The sequence below is a fragment of the Drosophila takahashii genome, chromosome X (assembly GCF_030179915.1).
Source record: "Drosophila takahashii strain IR98-3 E-12201 chromosome X, DtakHiC1v2, whole genome shotgun sequence".
Lineage (NCBI taxonomy): Eukaryota > Metazoa > Arthropoda > Insecta > Diptera > Drosophilidae > Drosophila > Drosophila takahashii.
Window position 1 is genome coordinate 23,483,936 of NC_091683.1, and position 12,566 is coordinate 23,496,501.

At 45.4% G+C, this 12,566-nt stretch overlaps 1 protein-coding gene across 8 annotated transcripts in view; it reads right to left on the reverse strand.

Moving 5' to 3' along the window:
• Window positions 1-283: 283 nt before the first annotated feature.
• The window catches only part of Ten-a (tenascin accessory), a 149,661-nt gene continuing 137,378 nt past the window's right edge, over window positions 284-12,566 (reverse strand). For all 8 annotated transcript variants that reach the window (XM_070219337.1, XM_070219336.1, XM_017144028.3 and 5 more), the window contains one exon: window positions 284-8,280. In XM_070219337.1, coding sequence (XP_070075438.1) covers window positions 4,415-8,280 — 3,866 coding nt within the window. In that variant the 3' untranslated portion in view covers window positions 284-4,414. The remainder of the gene's footprint in view (window positions 8,281-12,566) is intronic.

The following is a 12,566-nucleotide window of genomic DNA, read 5'->3' on the forward strand; positions in this document are numbered from 1 at the left end:
ATACAATTTTACCAGCTCAGAACTTTTAGCGTTACACTTTTACCAGCCTTTTTCCCAAACCTTTCTAAATCTTTCAAGTCTGCATACCAAGACTCCTTTTACGATCCCTTTCGGTGGGTGTATCACTCGTTATAATCGGGTCAACACTGAAAGTAGTCGCCTTCGTCATTACGTGGATTGCCGGCCCAATGATTTCTGAGTACTTACTTATTTTGAAACAACTATCCGCTAGATCCGCTCCTAAAAGGAAAATCGATTAAAAACACAGGGTTATGGCTTCACATTTAGTTTTCATATTCATTTATTTATTTTTAATTAATTCATTAGTTTTTATTTATTCTTAGACCCTTGATATCCTCAGAAGTTGTGTTGTGTGTGGTTTTCTTTTTTGTTTTGGTTTATTTTTATCGCTTGTCGCATTCTTTTTTTTTGTTTTCGCTTTTTGTTTTTGTTTTTTTTTATTTATATATTTTCATATATAATATAGTTCAACTTAATACGCTTAAAATATTCTCGTTTCGCGTTGAAATCATTACATATATGGTATATCATTATCATTATTGCAATAATTATCGTAATTATTTTTACTTTTATTTTATGTCATTTTATTTTACTGTTCTGCTGTGGTAATATAATGCCATATATAATTGTTCATTTACCGATAGATATATGCGTATGCCTAGGGGGATCTAGGTGATGAATGGGGGGTGTGGGGAAGGGGGTTATCGTTTATCGTTTGCATTGACAGTGGCGGGGGGAGGAAGGTTGTAAGGGGGGTTCTGCGCTCCCCGCCGTCCCTCGAATTCTCCACTAAGCTTACACAGACAAAAAAAAGTTGGGGAGTTATTTCATATTTCTTTTTTCATTTTCGATTTTTGTTTAGTTTAGTTGAATTTGCCCTACAATATTCCTTAGGTTTGCTTGGTTTGCCTCGGTTTATTTACTATTTGTGAATTACATAGTTCGATATACTACAGATTCCGCTTCTCTGCCTCTGCTATTTTGTCTAATAAATATAATTTGTTCTCCTTATTTTGTTTTTTGTTTGTTGTTCTCCTCTGCGCTTTGTTTGTTTATTTGTTTATAATAAGTATTTCAACTTTTCTTGTTGCGTCGCTTTTTGCTGCCTTTCGGTTGGTTTGTTTATATTATTTTGTTTTTTGTTTATTTGTTTATTATATCTCATAAATTCTTGTTGTTGCTAAATTTTGTTGTTTTTGTTTGCTTTGCTGTCGAGTGTATATGTATCTGTATCTGTATTTTTGTAGGTGTGTTGGTGTGTATCTGTGTCTGCTTCCGTATCTGTGTGAGTTCCCTTCCAGTTGTTGTTTAGCTTGTTTATTTTGTTTGTGATGTGCAAAACGTTTAAATGTTAATTTATCTCAATTGTTTCCCTGTTTCTTTATTTGCTAAGTATTTCTCCACCTTTTAGCGTTAGTTTAGGTTTAAGTTTAGGTTTAGTTGTAAGTTACTCCTTCGGTTTAAGTTGAAGTTCGTGTAGCTCTAACATAAATATCCTAAAATACTTGGGTTTTTCAGTTATGTACACATAAATATTTGTTGCTGCGTCTGCTGTTCTTGTTTTTACGTTTACGTTTACGTTTAAGTTTACTTTTTATTTTATTTCGGTTTCCGCCGTTCTCAAGCCATTTCATAGTTCGCTCTAATCCATAATATTAATTTTAGTGTGCCATTTGTTTATATTTTTTTGTTTGCTTTTGAAGCAATTTCATTTCGTTTTCTTTTTATTCATTTTGTTGCTTGTTCGCCTTTTATTTTTATTTTTTATGCTTGCCAAATTCTAATAGGTAACTGACTCCTGCTCTTTTTCGAATTGTTTTGGTTTGCCAATCAACGAAACGGAAATGGAAACGAATCGAAAACCAGATGGGAGAAATTCGAGCGGAAAGTACAGTGGTACCCCGCACACGTACATCTAACACATAGACTCCTATACATATTACATATATATTCTTGTATATATATATACTATATGCTATATATATTTGACATTTATCCGATAGTTTGTCTCGTTTATTTTACATCTAGTTAGGCGCGACAACGATGGAGAAAAAAAAGCAAAAAAAATTGCCTACACTTCTGCGTGTGGGCCTCTATTTTGTTTTGTTCGTTTATATAACTAGCGATTACGATGCACGGTGCCATATACGATATAACACTAGTTTACCTTGATTAGCCTTAATATATATACACAGATAATCCGGCAAATATCGGGAGACTCCGTATTTCCTCTTCTTATATTTTGATATAACGCTATCGCACGCACGCGGACTCTTTCTCTCCCTCTCTCTGTTGTACGGACACCACCTCTCAGTTGAGCGGACATTTGCCCGGACACTATTCTCTTTGCGGACATTCTCTCCCTTGAGCGGACACTCATACGGACACTCACTCTGCTCTAGGCTGCGTTCTACTTGGCTGGCTCGCTTCTAGCCCAACTGATCGATCGGTTTGGCCTCATTTTGTGGTCTGGTTTTCAAGTTGGTAATTTTTATAAAATTTCGTTTTCTTGCTCGTTCGCAACTAATTCAGCAATCTTTTGTTTTCCTTTTCTACGGGTTTTCATATTCTTCTTAGCAATTCTTCGCTTAAACTCTAGGAGGCAAGGAAACGATCAACACACACGCGATTATTCAACTATAGCTACACATATAGCTGTGGCAATAAATTCGATAAGCACCAATTCATGGAAAACAAGGGAAATTCGAGCTGCAAACTGTGTGGGTCTCTCAAGCGAAGCAAAATGGGCGAAAATCATCCGATTATTCTCTACTTTAATTGGCATCTAATATCTCTCTCTGGATCCCTCGCAATCTCAATCAAATTGGACGGAAAGCTCAACGATCTCGATCAGGGTTCCAAGCTGAAATCATATATCTATTTCGTGTTTGTGTTTTGTTTTTAATACTGTTTTTAAGCTTTATTTAGTTCGATTCGATAATGGTTGTGAGTTTATTTGGGCCGCATTGAGCTGAGTTCGAGAAAAGCAGACTTACAAATAATAACAAAACATTTCACATTTCACATTCCACACAATAATAGCATTAATATGTATAATTAAAATTAGTTCGATATCTTCGTTTTTCTCTTTTGTTTTTTTGTTTTTGTTCTTCTCCCTTTTTGGATTGTGGATGTGTTTGCCCTTGCCTCGGCCATTTGAACAATAATAATGAATAAATTAGTTAATTACGTAGGACAAAACTTAAACTTATCTATTCAGGACATTACGACTATAGGTTTCTCTCTATAAATATGTGTGTGTGTGTTTTCTATATTTAATGTATATCCATTTATATGTTATTTAAAAAAAAAACCATCTTGCCTAGCAGCTAAATTTTGTTGTTCGATCTCTATAAATACGTTTGTTTTTCATTTTTTTTATTTGTTTTTCTTTTCCTTTGAATTTTCCAAGCTGACACTGTGCAAAGCAAATGAGAGAAAGCTTTCGCTAAGCAAAAATCTCCCACAACCCCAAAACCGGTTGTCCAGTGTAGTGTAGTCCGTCGGTTCGTGTATGTGCATGTGTGTTTTGGTCTGGGCCGTCCCCCCTTCGTTTCCGTTTCCGCTTCCGGTTCTCCCACCCTTCTCCACCACGACTCTCTTCGCTCTCCTTGATGCCCCCTCTATGTACATTGGATGGTTGGAATCTGGAATCTGGAATTTATAGATTTATAGATCTATAGAATCTATAGATCCCTGGGATCAGCGCCTGAAGGTCCGTCGGTCGGTCGCCGTTGAATTTGTTTTGTTTAAAACTATGCCAGTCTCAAAAAGCTCGAGTACCACGAAAAAAAAAACCAAGATGCCCCCTGGGGTGAGTTTCCCGCCTTTCGCCCCTTATTGTGGTGAGTATGCATGTACATATGTCTTGTATGTATGGTACGCTTTATGCTCGTATGACTACTACACTATGCTATCTTTCTTTTCTTTATATATATATATATCTGTATATCTATAACTGCGTCTATATCCGTGGCTGTACTGTATCTGTATCGTTATCTTTATCTTTATCTGTAGATGTAAATGTATCTGCGGCCTAGCTGACGTCACACACACACACATAGAAACGTACATGCAGCTACATGGGATTACGTTGGCATGTCGCTTTCTCCTCTTCCCTTAAGTTTCTTAAATTTCTTAAATTTCTTTTACTTTCATTACGTTTCTCTAATGGCTAACAATAAAAAAAAAATACTTTATGTATACGTGTATATATATATAATGTTCCTTGACATCAAAAAACTGGTTCGATAACATAGATCTATGTACTATATGTGTATTATTTATATATAAATAATCATGTTGCTCGGTTGCTCCTCCGCTGCTTGCGATTTCCGATTTCCGACGTCCGACTTCCGATTTAGTGGCTGGCTTCCTCCTCGACGCCTGCGAGCTAACAATCCTCCCCCTGCGCCTGGAGAGGATCGATGGGATCGATGGCGGATCGGCGGCGCCGTCGCCGCGAATTGGGTACCCCCGCCGCACCGCCGGTGGCGCCCTTCTTCTTCACGAACTTGATGTTGTACGGATCCTCCGCCAGCTCCGGATACAGGCTCACGTCGTGGATGTACTCACCCTCGTAGTTGTTGGCATAGCTCTGCTTGAGGATCTCCTCGGTCTCCTGCTGGCTCCACTCGAGGGCGGTGGTCAGGCCGCTCCGCAGAGCCTCCTTCTCCCTGTGCCACGCCTTCCGCACCGCCGTCAGCTTGGCGTGGTGCATCAGGCGCTGCTGCTCCTTGGCCACCGTGGTGCCGTAGCGCAGATTGATGATGGCATGGGCCCCGTGGATCTTCACGTCCAGATAGTTGCCGCCGTTGGAGGAGGAGGAGCTCGTTGAGGAGGAGGAACTGGCAGAGGACGACGCTGCTGGAGCTGCTCCAGCCGCAGCCTCCCTCGTTATCTCGTGGAAGGTCGTGTTCACCTGGCCCTGCAGCCGCTTCAGCTGCTGGCGATCCTCGGTGGCCCGCCAGGCGTCCTCCTTGACGAAGAAGAACGAGTCCTGCTGGGCGTTGTGCACCACGAAGGTGAAGGGCAGCAGCTTGGAGCGATTGAAGACGCTCGTGTAGACATCGCGGTAGATGGCATTGGCCGCCGGGACGCTGGACACGATGGCCTGGCCATCGGCCGTCCTGGAGACCACGATGCCCTTGCCGAACGGCGGCTCCGTGTCCGAGCCAATGGTCTTGGGCGAGGGGTCCATCACGTCGCACTTGAGCGCCGATCGCGGCGGCGCCGAGAGCTGCTCAAAGTCCGACATTCGGCGCACATTCAGGTGGGCCAGGAAGCCGCTCTCCACGGCCATCGTGGGTATGTTGTCGAAGGGTCGCCGCAGATTGAGGGCCACCGGATTGGCGGGCGGTCGGCCCCACAAGGCGGGCGGCTGCCAGAGATCGCGGGCCAACTGGGGCACCAGATTGCCCACGTTGTAGCCCAGGGTGCGCATCCAGGCGGCAAAGTCCTCGGGATAGTGGCGCTCGTGGCCCACGTTAATCGGATCGTTGCCGTTGAAGCGGTACAGGTGCAGTCGCGTGGGCGTGATGATCCGCTCGGCCACCCGCTGCCAGTCGGGCGACATCCACTGGCCAATCAGCGGGTCATACACCCGCCCATCGCCCATGTGCACCAGCGTGGTCACCTGGTCCAAGATGCCGCCGCAAAAGTCGATGGGCAGGTAGAGATACGGATTCGAGTCGTAGACAATGTGGCCGAAGGGCGAGCGCATGATCTCCCGGATGCCCTCGCCGTACTGGTTGAAGAGCATCAGCGGCGTGCCGCTCTGGTCGGTGGCCACGTAGTACTTGTGCCGGTACACCTGGGCGTAGATCAGATGCCCCACGTCGTCGTAGGTCAGCGACATCAGCTTGCCGTCCCGCGGCGAGTAGATCTGGCTCACCTCGTAGGGTCGCTGCTGGTTCGTGTAGAAGAACTGTGTCACGTTCCCGAAGTTATCCTTTCGCGTCGTCAGCCGCTTGAGGTGATCGTAGTAGTACCTCACGTCGAAGCGTCCCCGCTTGGAGGCCCGCACGAGGAGTCCCTGGGTGTTGTAGTGGAAGCGCTCCTCCCGCGCATTCTGGGCCACCAGTCCCCGCGCGTCGTACTTGTACTGCCCCTCGCCGAACTTGACGATCCTGTCCTGCGCGTTGTACTCCATGGGTATGGTGTTGCCCCGGTAGGTCAGCGACAGCAGGTTGCCATTGTCGTCGTACCGGAAGCCCCACGGCTCCTGGGCCTCCACGCCCACCAGCTGCCCATCGCAGTCCCACGTGTAGTTCTTCACGTTCGTGTAGCTGTTCACCGCCATATTCCGCGTGTAGGTGCGCGTCTGGGAGATCCTCCCATGGACGCCGTAGGAGAACTCCATGCGGAACACCTCCAGCCGGTGGATGGCCAGCGCCATGCGCTGCGTCTGGAAGCGCCCGTCCACGGTCCGCGTGAAGCTGGCGGTGCCGTCGTGCAGCTGCGTCTGGTTGAGCGCCGGCTGCGAGAACCGGAACTGGCCAATCAAACTGGGTCTCCCTGTCCTCTGATCGTAGGCAAAGGCCTGCGAGGGCAGGCTCTGCCCCCCAATCCTGCCCTGCAGCGCCACCACCCTCAACTGGGCGTCGTACTCGTAGCTGAACTTGGCGTTGCTCAGCCCCGTCTTGGCCACATAGTCGATCCGCTCCTCGGCCAGCAGCCCGGCGGCGTACTCAAAGTCCCAGCGGTACTCCAGCTCCCGCTCCGTGTGCGAAACCGTGCTCGGCATGCCGGTGGCCTCGTTGTACTGGAACTCGCTCCGCCCATCGCCATGCACCACCTCGGTCAGCTGGCCGGCGGCATTGTAGCGATAAACTATTCTAGCCCCGTCTCCTGGTAAAATGGTCTGCAGCAAAGCGCCCGCATGGCTGTAGTGCTGCAGGTAGGCCCTCGTGCTGCCTGGCGGCGTGTACGTGCACCGGATGAAGCCGATCGAGGTCTGCATGCTGAAGCTGTGCCGCGTGCCCGAGGGCAGGACCACGTGCCTCAGCCCGCCGGCGTCGTCGTACTGCAGCACGAACTTCCGCTGGCTGGCCAGCCCGATCTCGGAGACCAAATTCCAGTCGTTGTACACGAACGACACGATCCCGTCCTGCTGCGAGGTGATCTCCGAGAGCAAACCATGCCGGTCGTAGCTGTACTTGAGCTCCGCGGGTCCCCAGGCCCAGCCCTCCACGCGATTGAAGCGGTCGTAGGTGATGTTCACGGGATATCCATTGGTGGGGTAGTAGGACTTGGGCAAGCCAGACTGATCGTAGGCCACAATCAAGATAGGAGTGCGTCGGGCATCGTAGAAGGTCTCGCGGTTGGTGAACTGATCGAACTCCACGCCAATCACCCGCGACTGGTTCACCCAGATCTCGCGGTTGAGCGTCTGCTGCGGGTTCCTCACATCGCCTACCAGACTATAAACCGAGTACATCGAGTTGGTCAGGCCCTCGCCCATGGTGACGCTCTGGTGCGACCACATGGCCAGCATCTCGGCCTCCACGGGCAGGGCGGCCTCCAGGAGCGGGTGGCGGGCCACGGCGGAGGCCTCCACCACCACGCCGTTGTCGCCGTGGATCACCAGCGTGTTGTTCGCCTTCAGCTCCGCATCCGCATGCGCCTGTCCGCGCTTCAGGAAGGTGGATCGCACGCCGCCCAGGACGAGCAGCTCGTTGGCCTCGCCGGCCACTCGCTCCCGCGAGAAGAGCGACTCCACGGAGGCGTGGACGTAGACGGTGAGTCCCTGGCTGTCGGCCAGCTGGGAGGTGATCCTCACGATCTCGCCGCTCGGCAGGATCATGCCCGTGACCCTGCCGAACTCATCGTACTGGTAGATGTACGTCTCGCCGCCCGAGGAGCGCGAGTTGAGCAGACCCGTGTTGCTGTCGTAGTCCAGCTCGATCTCCTGGCGACCCTTCTCGCTCAGCTTCGTCATGATCCCGATGCCGTTGATCTGGATCTCCGACTTGTGGTCCTGCGTGTTCTCGATGGAGCTCACCACGTTGCTGTAGTCGCGCAGGAACTGGATCTTGTTGCCGGAGGCGTCCGTCACCGTGGACAGCCGGCCGAAGCTCGTGTTCTTCGAGTAGAGGAAGCTGTAGCGCGTCTTGCCGGAGGTCAGGTCCTTGGTGGCCACGTGCTGGCCGTACCGGTTGAACACGTAGATCTCGCTGGACGGCGGGAAGGGGATGTGGAACTCGCCGTTCTCGTCGTGCGACGGCAGGTAGTGTTCCAGGGCCAAGACGTGCAGGGATCCTGGAAGAGATGCGAAAAGGGGTTTAAGGGTTGGTTTGTTATAAGATTTTAAGAATTAAAATAATATTGTACTAAAATTATTAAATAAATATACTTTATGTTTTGGGATCCCCGCTTTATAAGAGAATGGAAAACAAGATTATGGTTTAGTTTTTAACTAGACGGGAAACTAACGACCACTTATGTTAAGCCAACATTAATTTAACTAATCCTTTAAGCAATCTCGATGTTGGGTATTCCGTATGTGCCAGTTGAATAACGAAGAGGTGTTAAGAAAGAAAATATAATTGGTGATGTATCAATTACCCTTTCACCATTTAAATCTGGGTCCCCAGGTTCATTACAGCTACATTACCGATTAAAATCTGCCATAAATACTTATCTATTGTTCTAAAATTATTATAATAAATATACAAGAAAATTTGATACCCAAAAGTTTGGGATCCTCGCCTTATAAGACCATGGAAAACAAGAATATGGTTTAGTTTTTAACTAGATGGGAAACTAAGGACATAAATGTTAGGTATTCTGTATGTACCAGTTGAATAAAGAAAATATAAATTATTATATATATATAATAAAATAATCTAAGATATAAAATATAAAATATAATGGGTGACGTATTAATTTATTAATCTGGGTCCCCAAGTTCACTACATCTACATCACAGATTAAAATCTGCCATAAATACTTAAAAAAAAGAGGTTTTTTTTAATATTCTGCAACCATAAACTATATTTAACACCTTTGCTTTAAAAGTAACGCCCATAGCCCTTAATATCTCACGAATTAATTAGAGAGAACGAGTTGTCCGTTTGATAGTTTCAACGACCAAGTTAGTTTTTAATGTCCCCCGAGTGAAATGGAACTTTTTTACACCCTTATAGAGTACAGAAAACATACAATCGCGGCTTATCAACTTTATTTACTACCCAATGGCTGGCTGGAAAAACGGGAAAAGCTGCTTTTTTCGGCGAGCATCTGCTCGGCATTTGATTACCTTTTGCCCAACTTGGAGGGCTTAGGGGAAAAGAGGAGCTTGGGTCGTAAAAAGAAGTCGCACACTCGTTTTGTCCTTGCCAGATAATTGACTCATTTATTCATTCCCAGCTCCTTGGACAATTCCTTTTAACTGGTCATCAAATTTATTCGCACTTCCCAAACGCCCCTGCGACCATCCCCAGTTATCAGTCCTCAGAGTTTCTCCTTCGGTTTGTTGATCATTTGCTTAAGCTAAACGCCGAGTTCCTGCAGCTGTTTGTTTTTACTGTTCCATTGCATTTTACAAACCCCCCTTCCGCACGCCCCTGGGCCTTCCACTGCACTTTTCAACCCCCTTTCAAGTTTTGAATCACTGCAAATGCACAAATACAAAATGGCGTAGGTAAGTTCCATCTGTGAGCGAGTGTCTTAAGTATTTTTGTGCAATTTGCTATTGCCCCCCTTTTGGCCCCCTTTGCCACGCCCCTGCCCCTGCCCCTGTGAAGCGTTTCATTTTAGTTAGTGTTGAAAATCGCTTTGGATTTGCATAAATTTGCTTGCCTTCCGCCTTCCGCCTCACATTCCCTATACCCTATCATCCCCCGCCCCTGACTTGTTTCAACACTTCTCAACCCCCTTTCTTCTACGGCTTTGCATTGCAAACAGACAACAACAAAAGACGATGATGACAGCGTTTTGTGTAAAGAAAACTAAGTGGAGGGGAGGCACATTAACTTTACATCAAGGCGTCCCCGACTACATCCATCTAAAAATGCCACAAAACTTGGTCACGATAAAAGAAGTTGATTTGTAGGAGATATAACCATGAATGGGTCGTAATTTTTAATTTCAAATTAAAAAGTATACTTTTAAAGTCATAGTAAATACTAGATTCCTGTTCCTCAACTATTTAATGGGCCTTAAAGTCGGGAAAACCAAAAACTACCCCAGCATAAACATCCATTTCACACAATTATTGCATGCAACAATTCACCGCTGATTGCGAATTATGTGCCAGTTGCCATTTGCTATTCGCACATATCACAATAAAAATATTAAATACATTGTGGGTTATTCTTATTGCGGTGCGGGCAGTGTTGATTTGATTGCGTTACAGTTCATTTACCCGGGGGCCAAAACAGCAGGGGCGTTGGGAGGAGGGGGGATCCTTCCTCCAGGAGACACATGACCGACCACCGACCACCCACACCCACAATTCCGCATCCAAAATCCCCCCATCTGTGACCCTCTGCAGTTGGAGCGTAAGCCATTATGGTCTCATTTTAGAGGAGCTTTTTGGTTTCGGGTTTGCGTAGGTTGTGCAGTAAAAAAAATTGTATTTTGTTGTCTATGGATATATATAAATATTTTATATTTTTATTAGTTTTGTTGAATTCCTAAAGGTCAGTGTAAAATATTAAATTTGTATTATATTTTATAGATCCACTCTATAAGTAGGACCCAAAGATAAAATCCTTTGGTATTAAGATAAATATTTCTCTAGTACGTCTCTCTGAATTATTTCCGAATTTATGTTTTTTTTTTTAGATATTTATGTCCATTCGTTCTGGGAGATTTTGGCTACTTCCCGTTTTTTTACCACACTTTTATATATTAGTTTAGATTTAAAATTAAATACTACTATTTTATGGCCTAGACTTTTTCGCAGTGTAGGCGTTTTGGTTTTCCAAACTGATGCTGGGGCATTGGCATTCGAATTGGCAAAGCGCCAGGCCAGCGATTGAGCGAATTTCAATGCAATAAATGTGTGACGCTCAGCTGGAGGTTACCAAGACCCCCTACCCCATCTACACCCCTGGAATACGTATGTGTGTGTGTGGGTGTACTGTAATGTAATGGTAATGACCCCATAAACTGAACAACTTGTTTGTGCCCAGTGCAAAGGGTTGTTGCCATTGTGTCGCCGAATGTTTGCTGCTCCACCAGCGCCACAATCCTTGCTCCTTAAACCATCCGCAGTGGGTTTGTTCCACACACACACACACTAACACACAGATCTCGGGGTGTCCTGCAATTGTCCTTAGCGTTAAACAGTCGTCATGGCCAGCTGGCATATGTCCAAATCGCTGGCGAAATTGATATCGATGGGGATGGCGAATGGAACAGCGAATGGAGAGCCCCTTTCATGTCGCCATTTGTCGATATCGATATAGGGAAATTTGTGACTTTTCAAGTCCTATAAAGAGCTCATAAGGTCGTTAAGCTAATTGAAACTTGCCTGCTATCAAAAAAAAATTTTCTTAAAGCAATACTTCTCTTAAGACAATTAAAGTAATATTATAATTGTTATACTAATAGTTTAAAACTTAGAAAAAAGGATTAAAATTATAACCTTTTATTGAAATAAGTTTAAATTATTTGGTTGTTTCTCACATCCTAAAGAAAACTTTAGAAAAATAAAATTATTCATGTCTAAAATCCTATGAGTAATGGGTTCTTTAGGTAATTAGAAAACTATTCGGAAAACTTTCTGAAATATTCTTTAAGCTATAGATAATAATATTAAAAGGTTAATTTATTCTATGTTTTTCATATCACTCAGGAGCAGTTACAAATGAAGCTCATTAGGAAACCTTAGTTTTTATTTCTTATTTTTATTTCCCCACTGTCTCCGTTTCTTCCCATTTATCCTGTCACTCGATTCGATTCCATCGATATTTTTATTTTTAGCTCGCATTTCCCTCCATTCTTTTCCGTGGCAGGGCAATTAATGCAATAATTTTTCACACACTCGCTGGGGAAAAGGCCACTTAAGCTTGTGAGCTGCTAATGAAGCTTATTTACGTTTCCTTGGCCAGCAGCTACATTTGTATGTGTCTTGTCTGCTCACATAGATACACCCACACACACACACATATAGCCCTGATTAATGTTGTAAAAGGGGGCGGAGTTTTTTTTTGGGGCGGGCGGTAAGGAAAAAGTTTTGCCAATTCAATGCCGCGTAGGTAATAAGATTGATTTTCACATTTTCGCTTTTCACACTCACACAGCAATCACTCACACGTGTGCAGACACACACACACACACACCACCACCACTGCAGACTAAAACTTGATTAATTATAGCCATTGATTTGCTTTCCACGGCTTCAACTCTCGCCATGGCCTTTTCATTAATTTCCGCGTCGAGTTGCCGCCTGGCTTCTTCTTCATCGGCCGTTGATGATGATCCGCCAGGTTTTTCCACCCCACCCCCACCCATCCGCACAGAAAAAACCTCCCGAAAATCCACCCTTTTGTCCATCGTTAGGGGAGCCAGTCGTATCTCCACCCGCCACCCTCCTT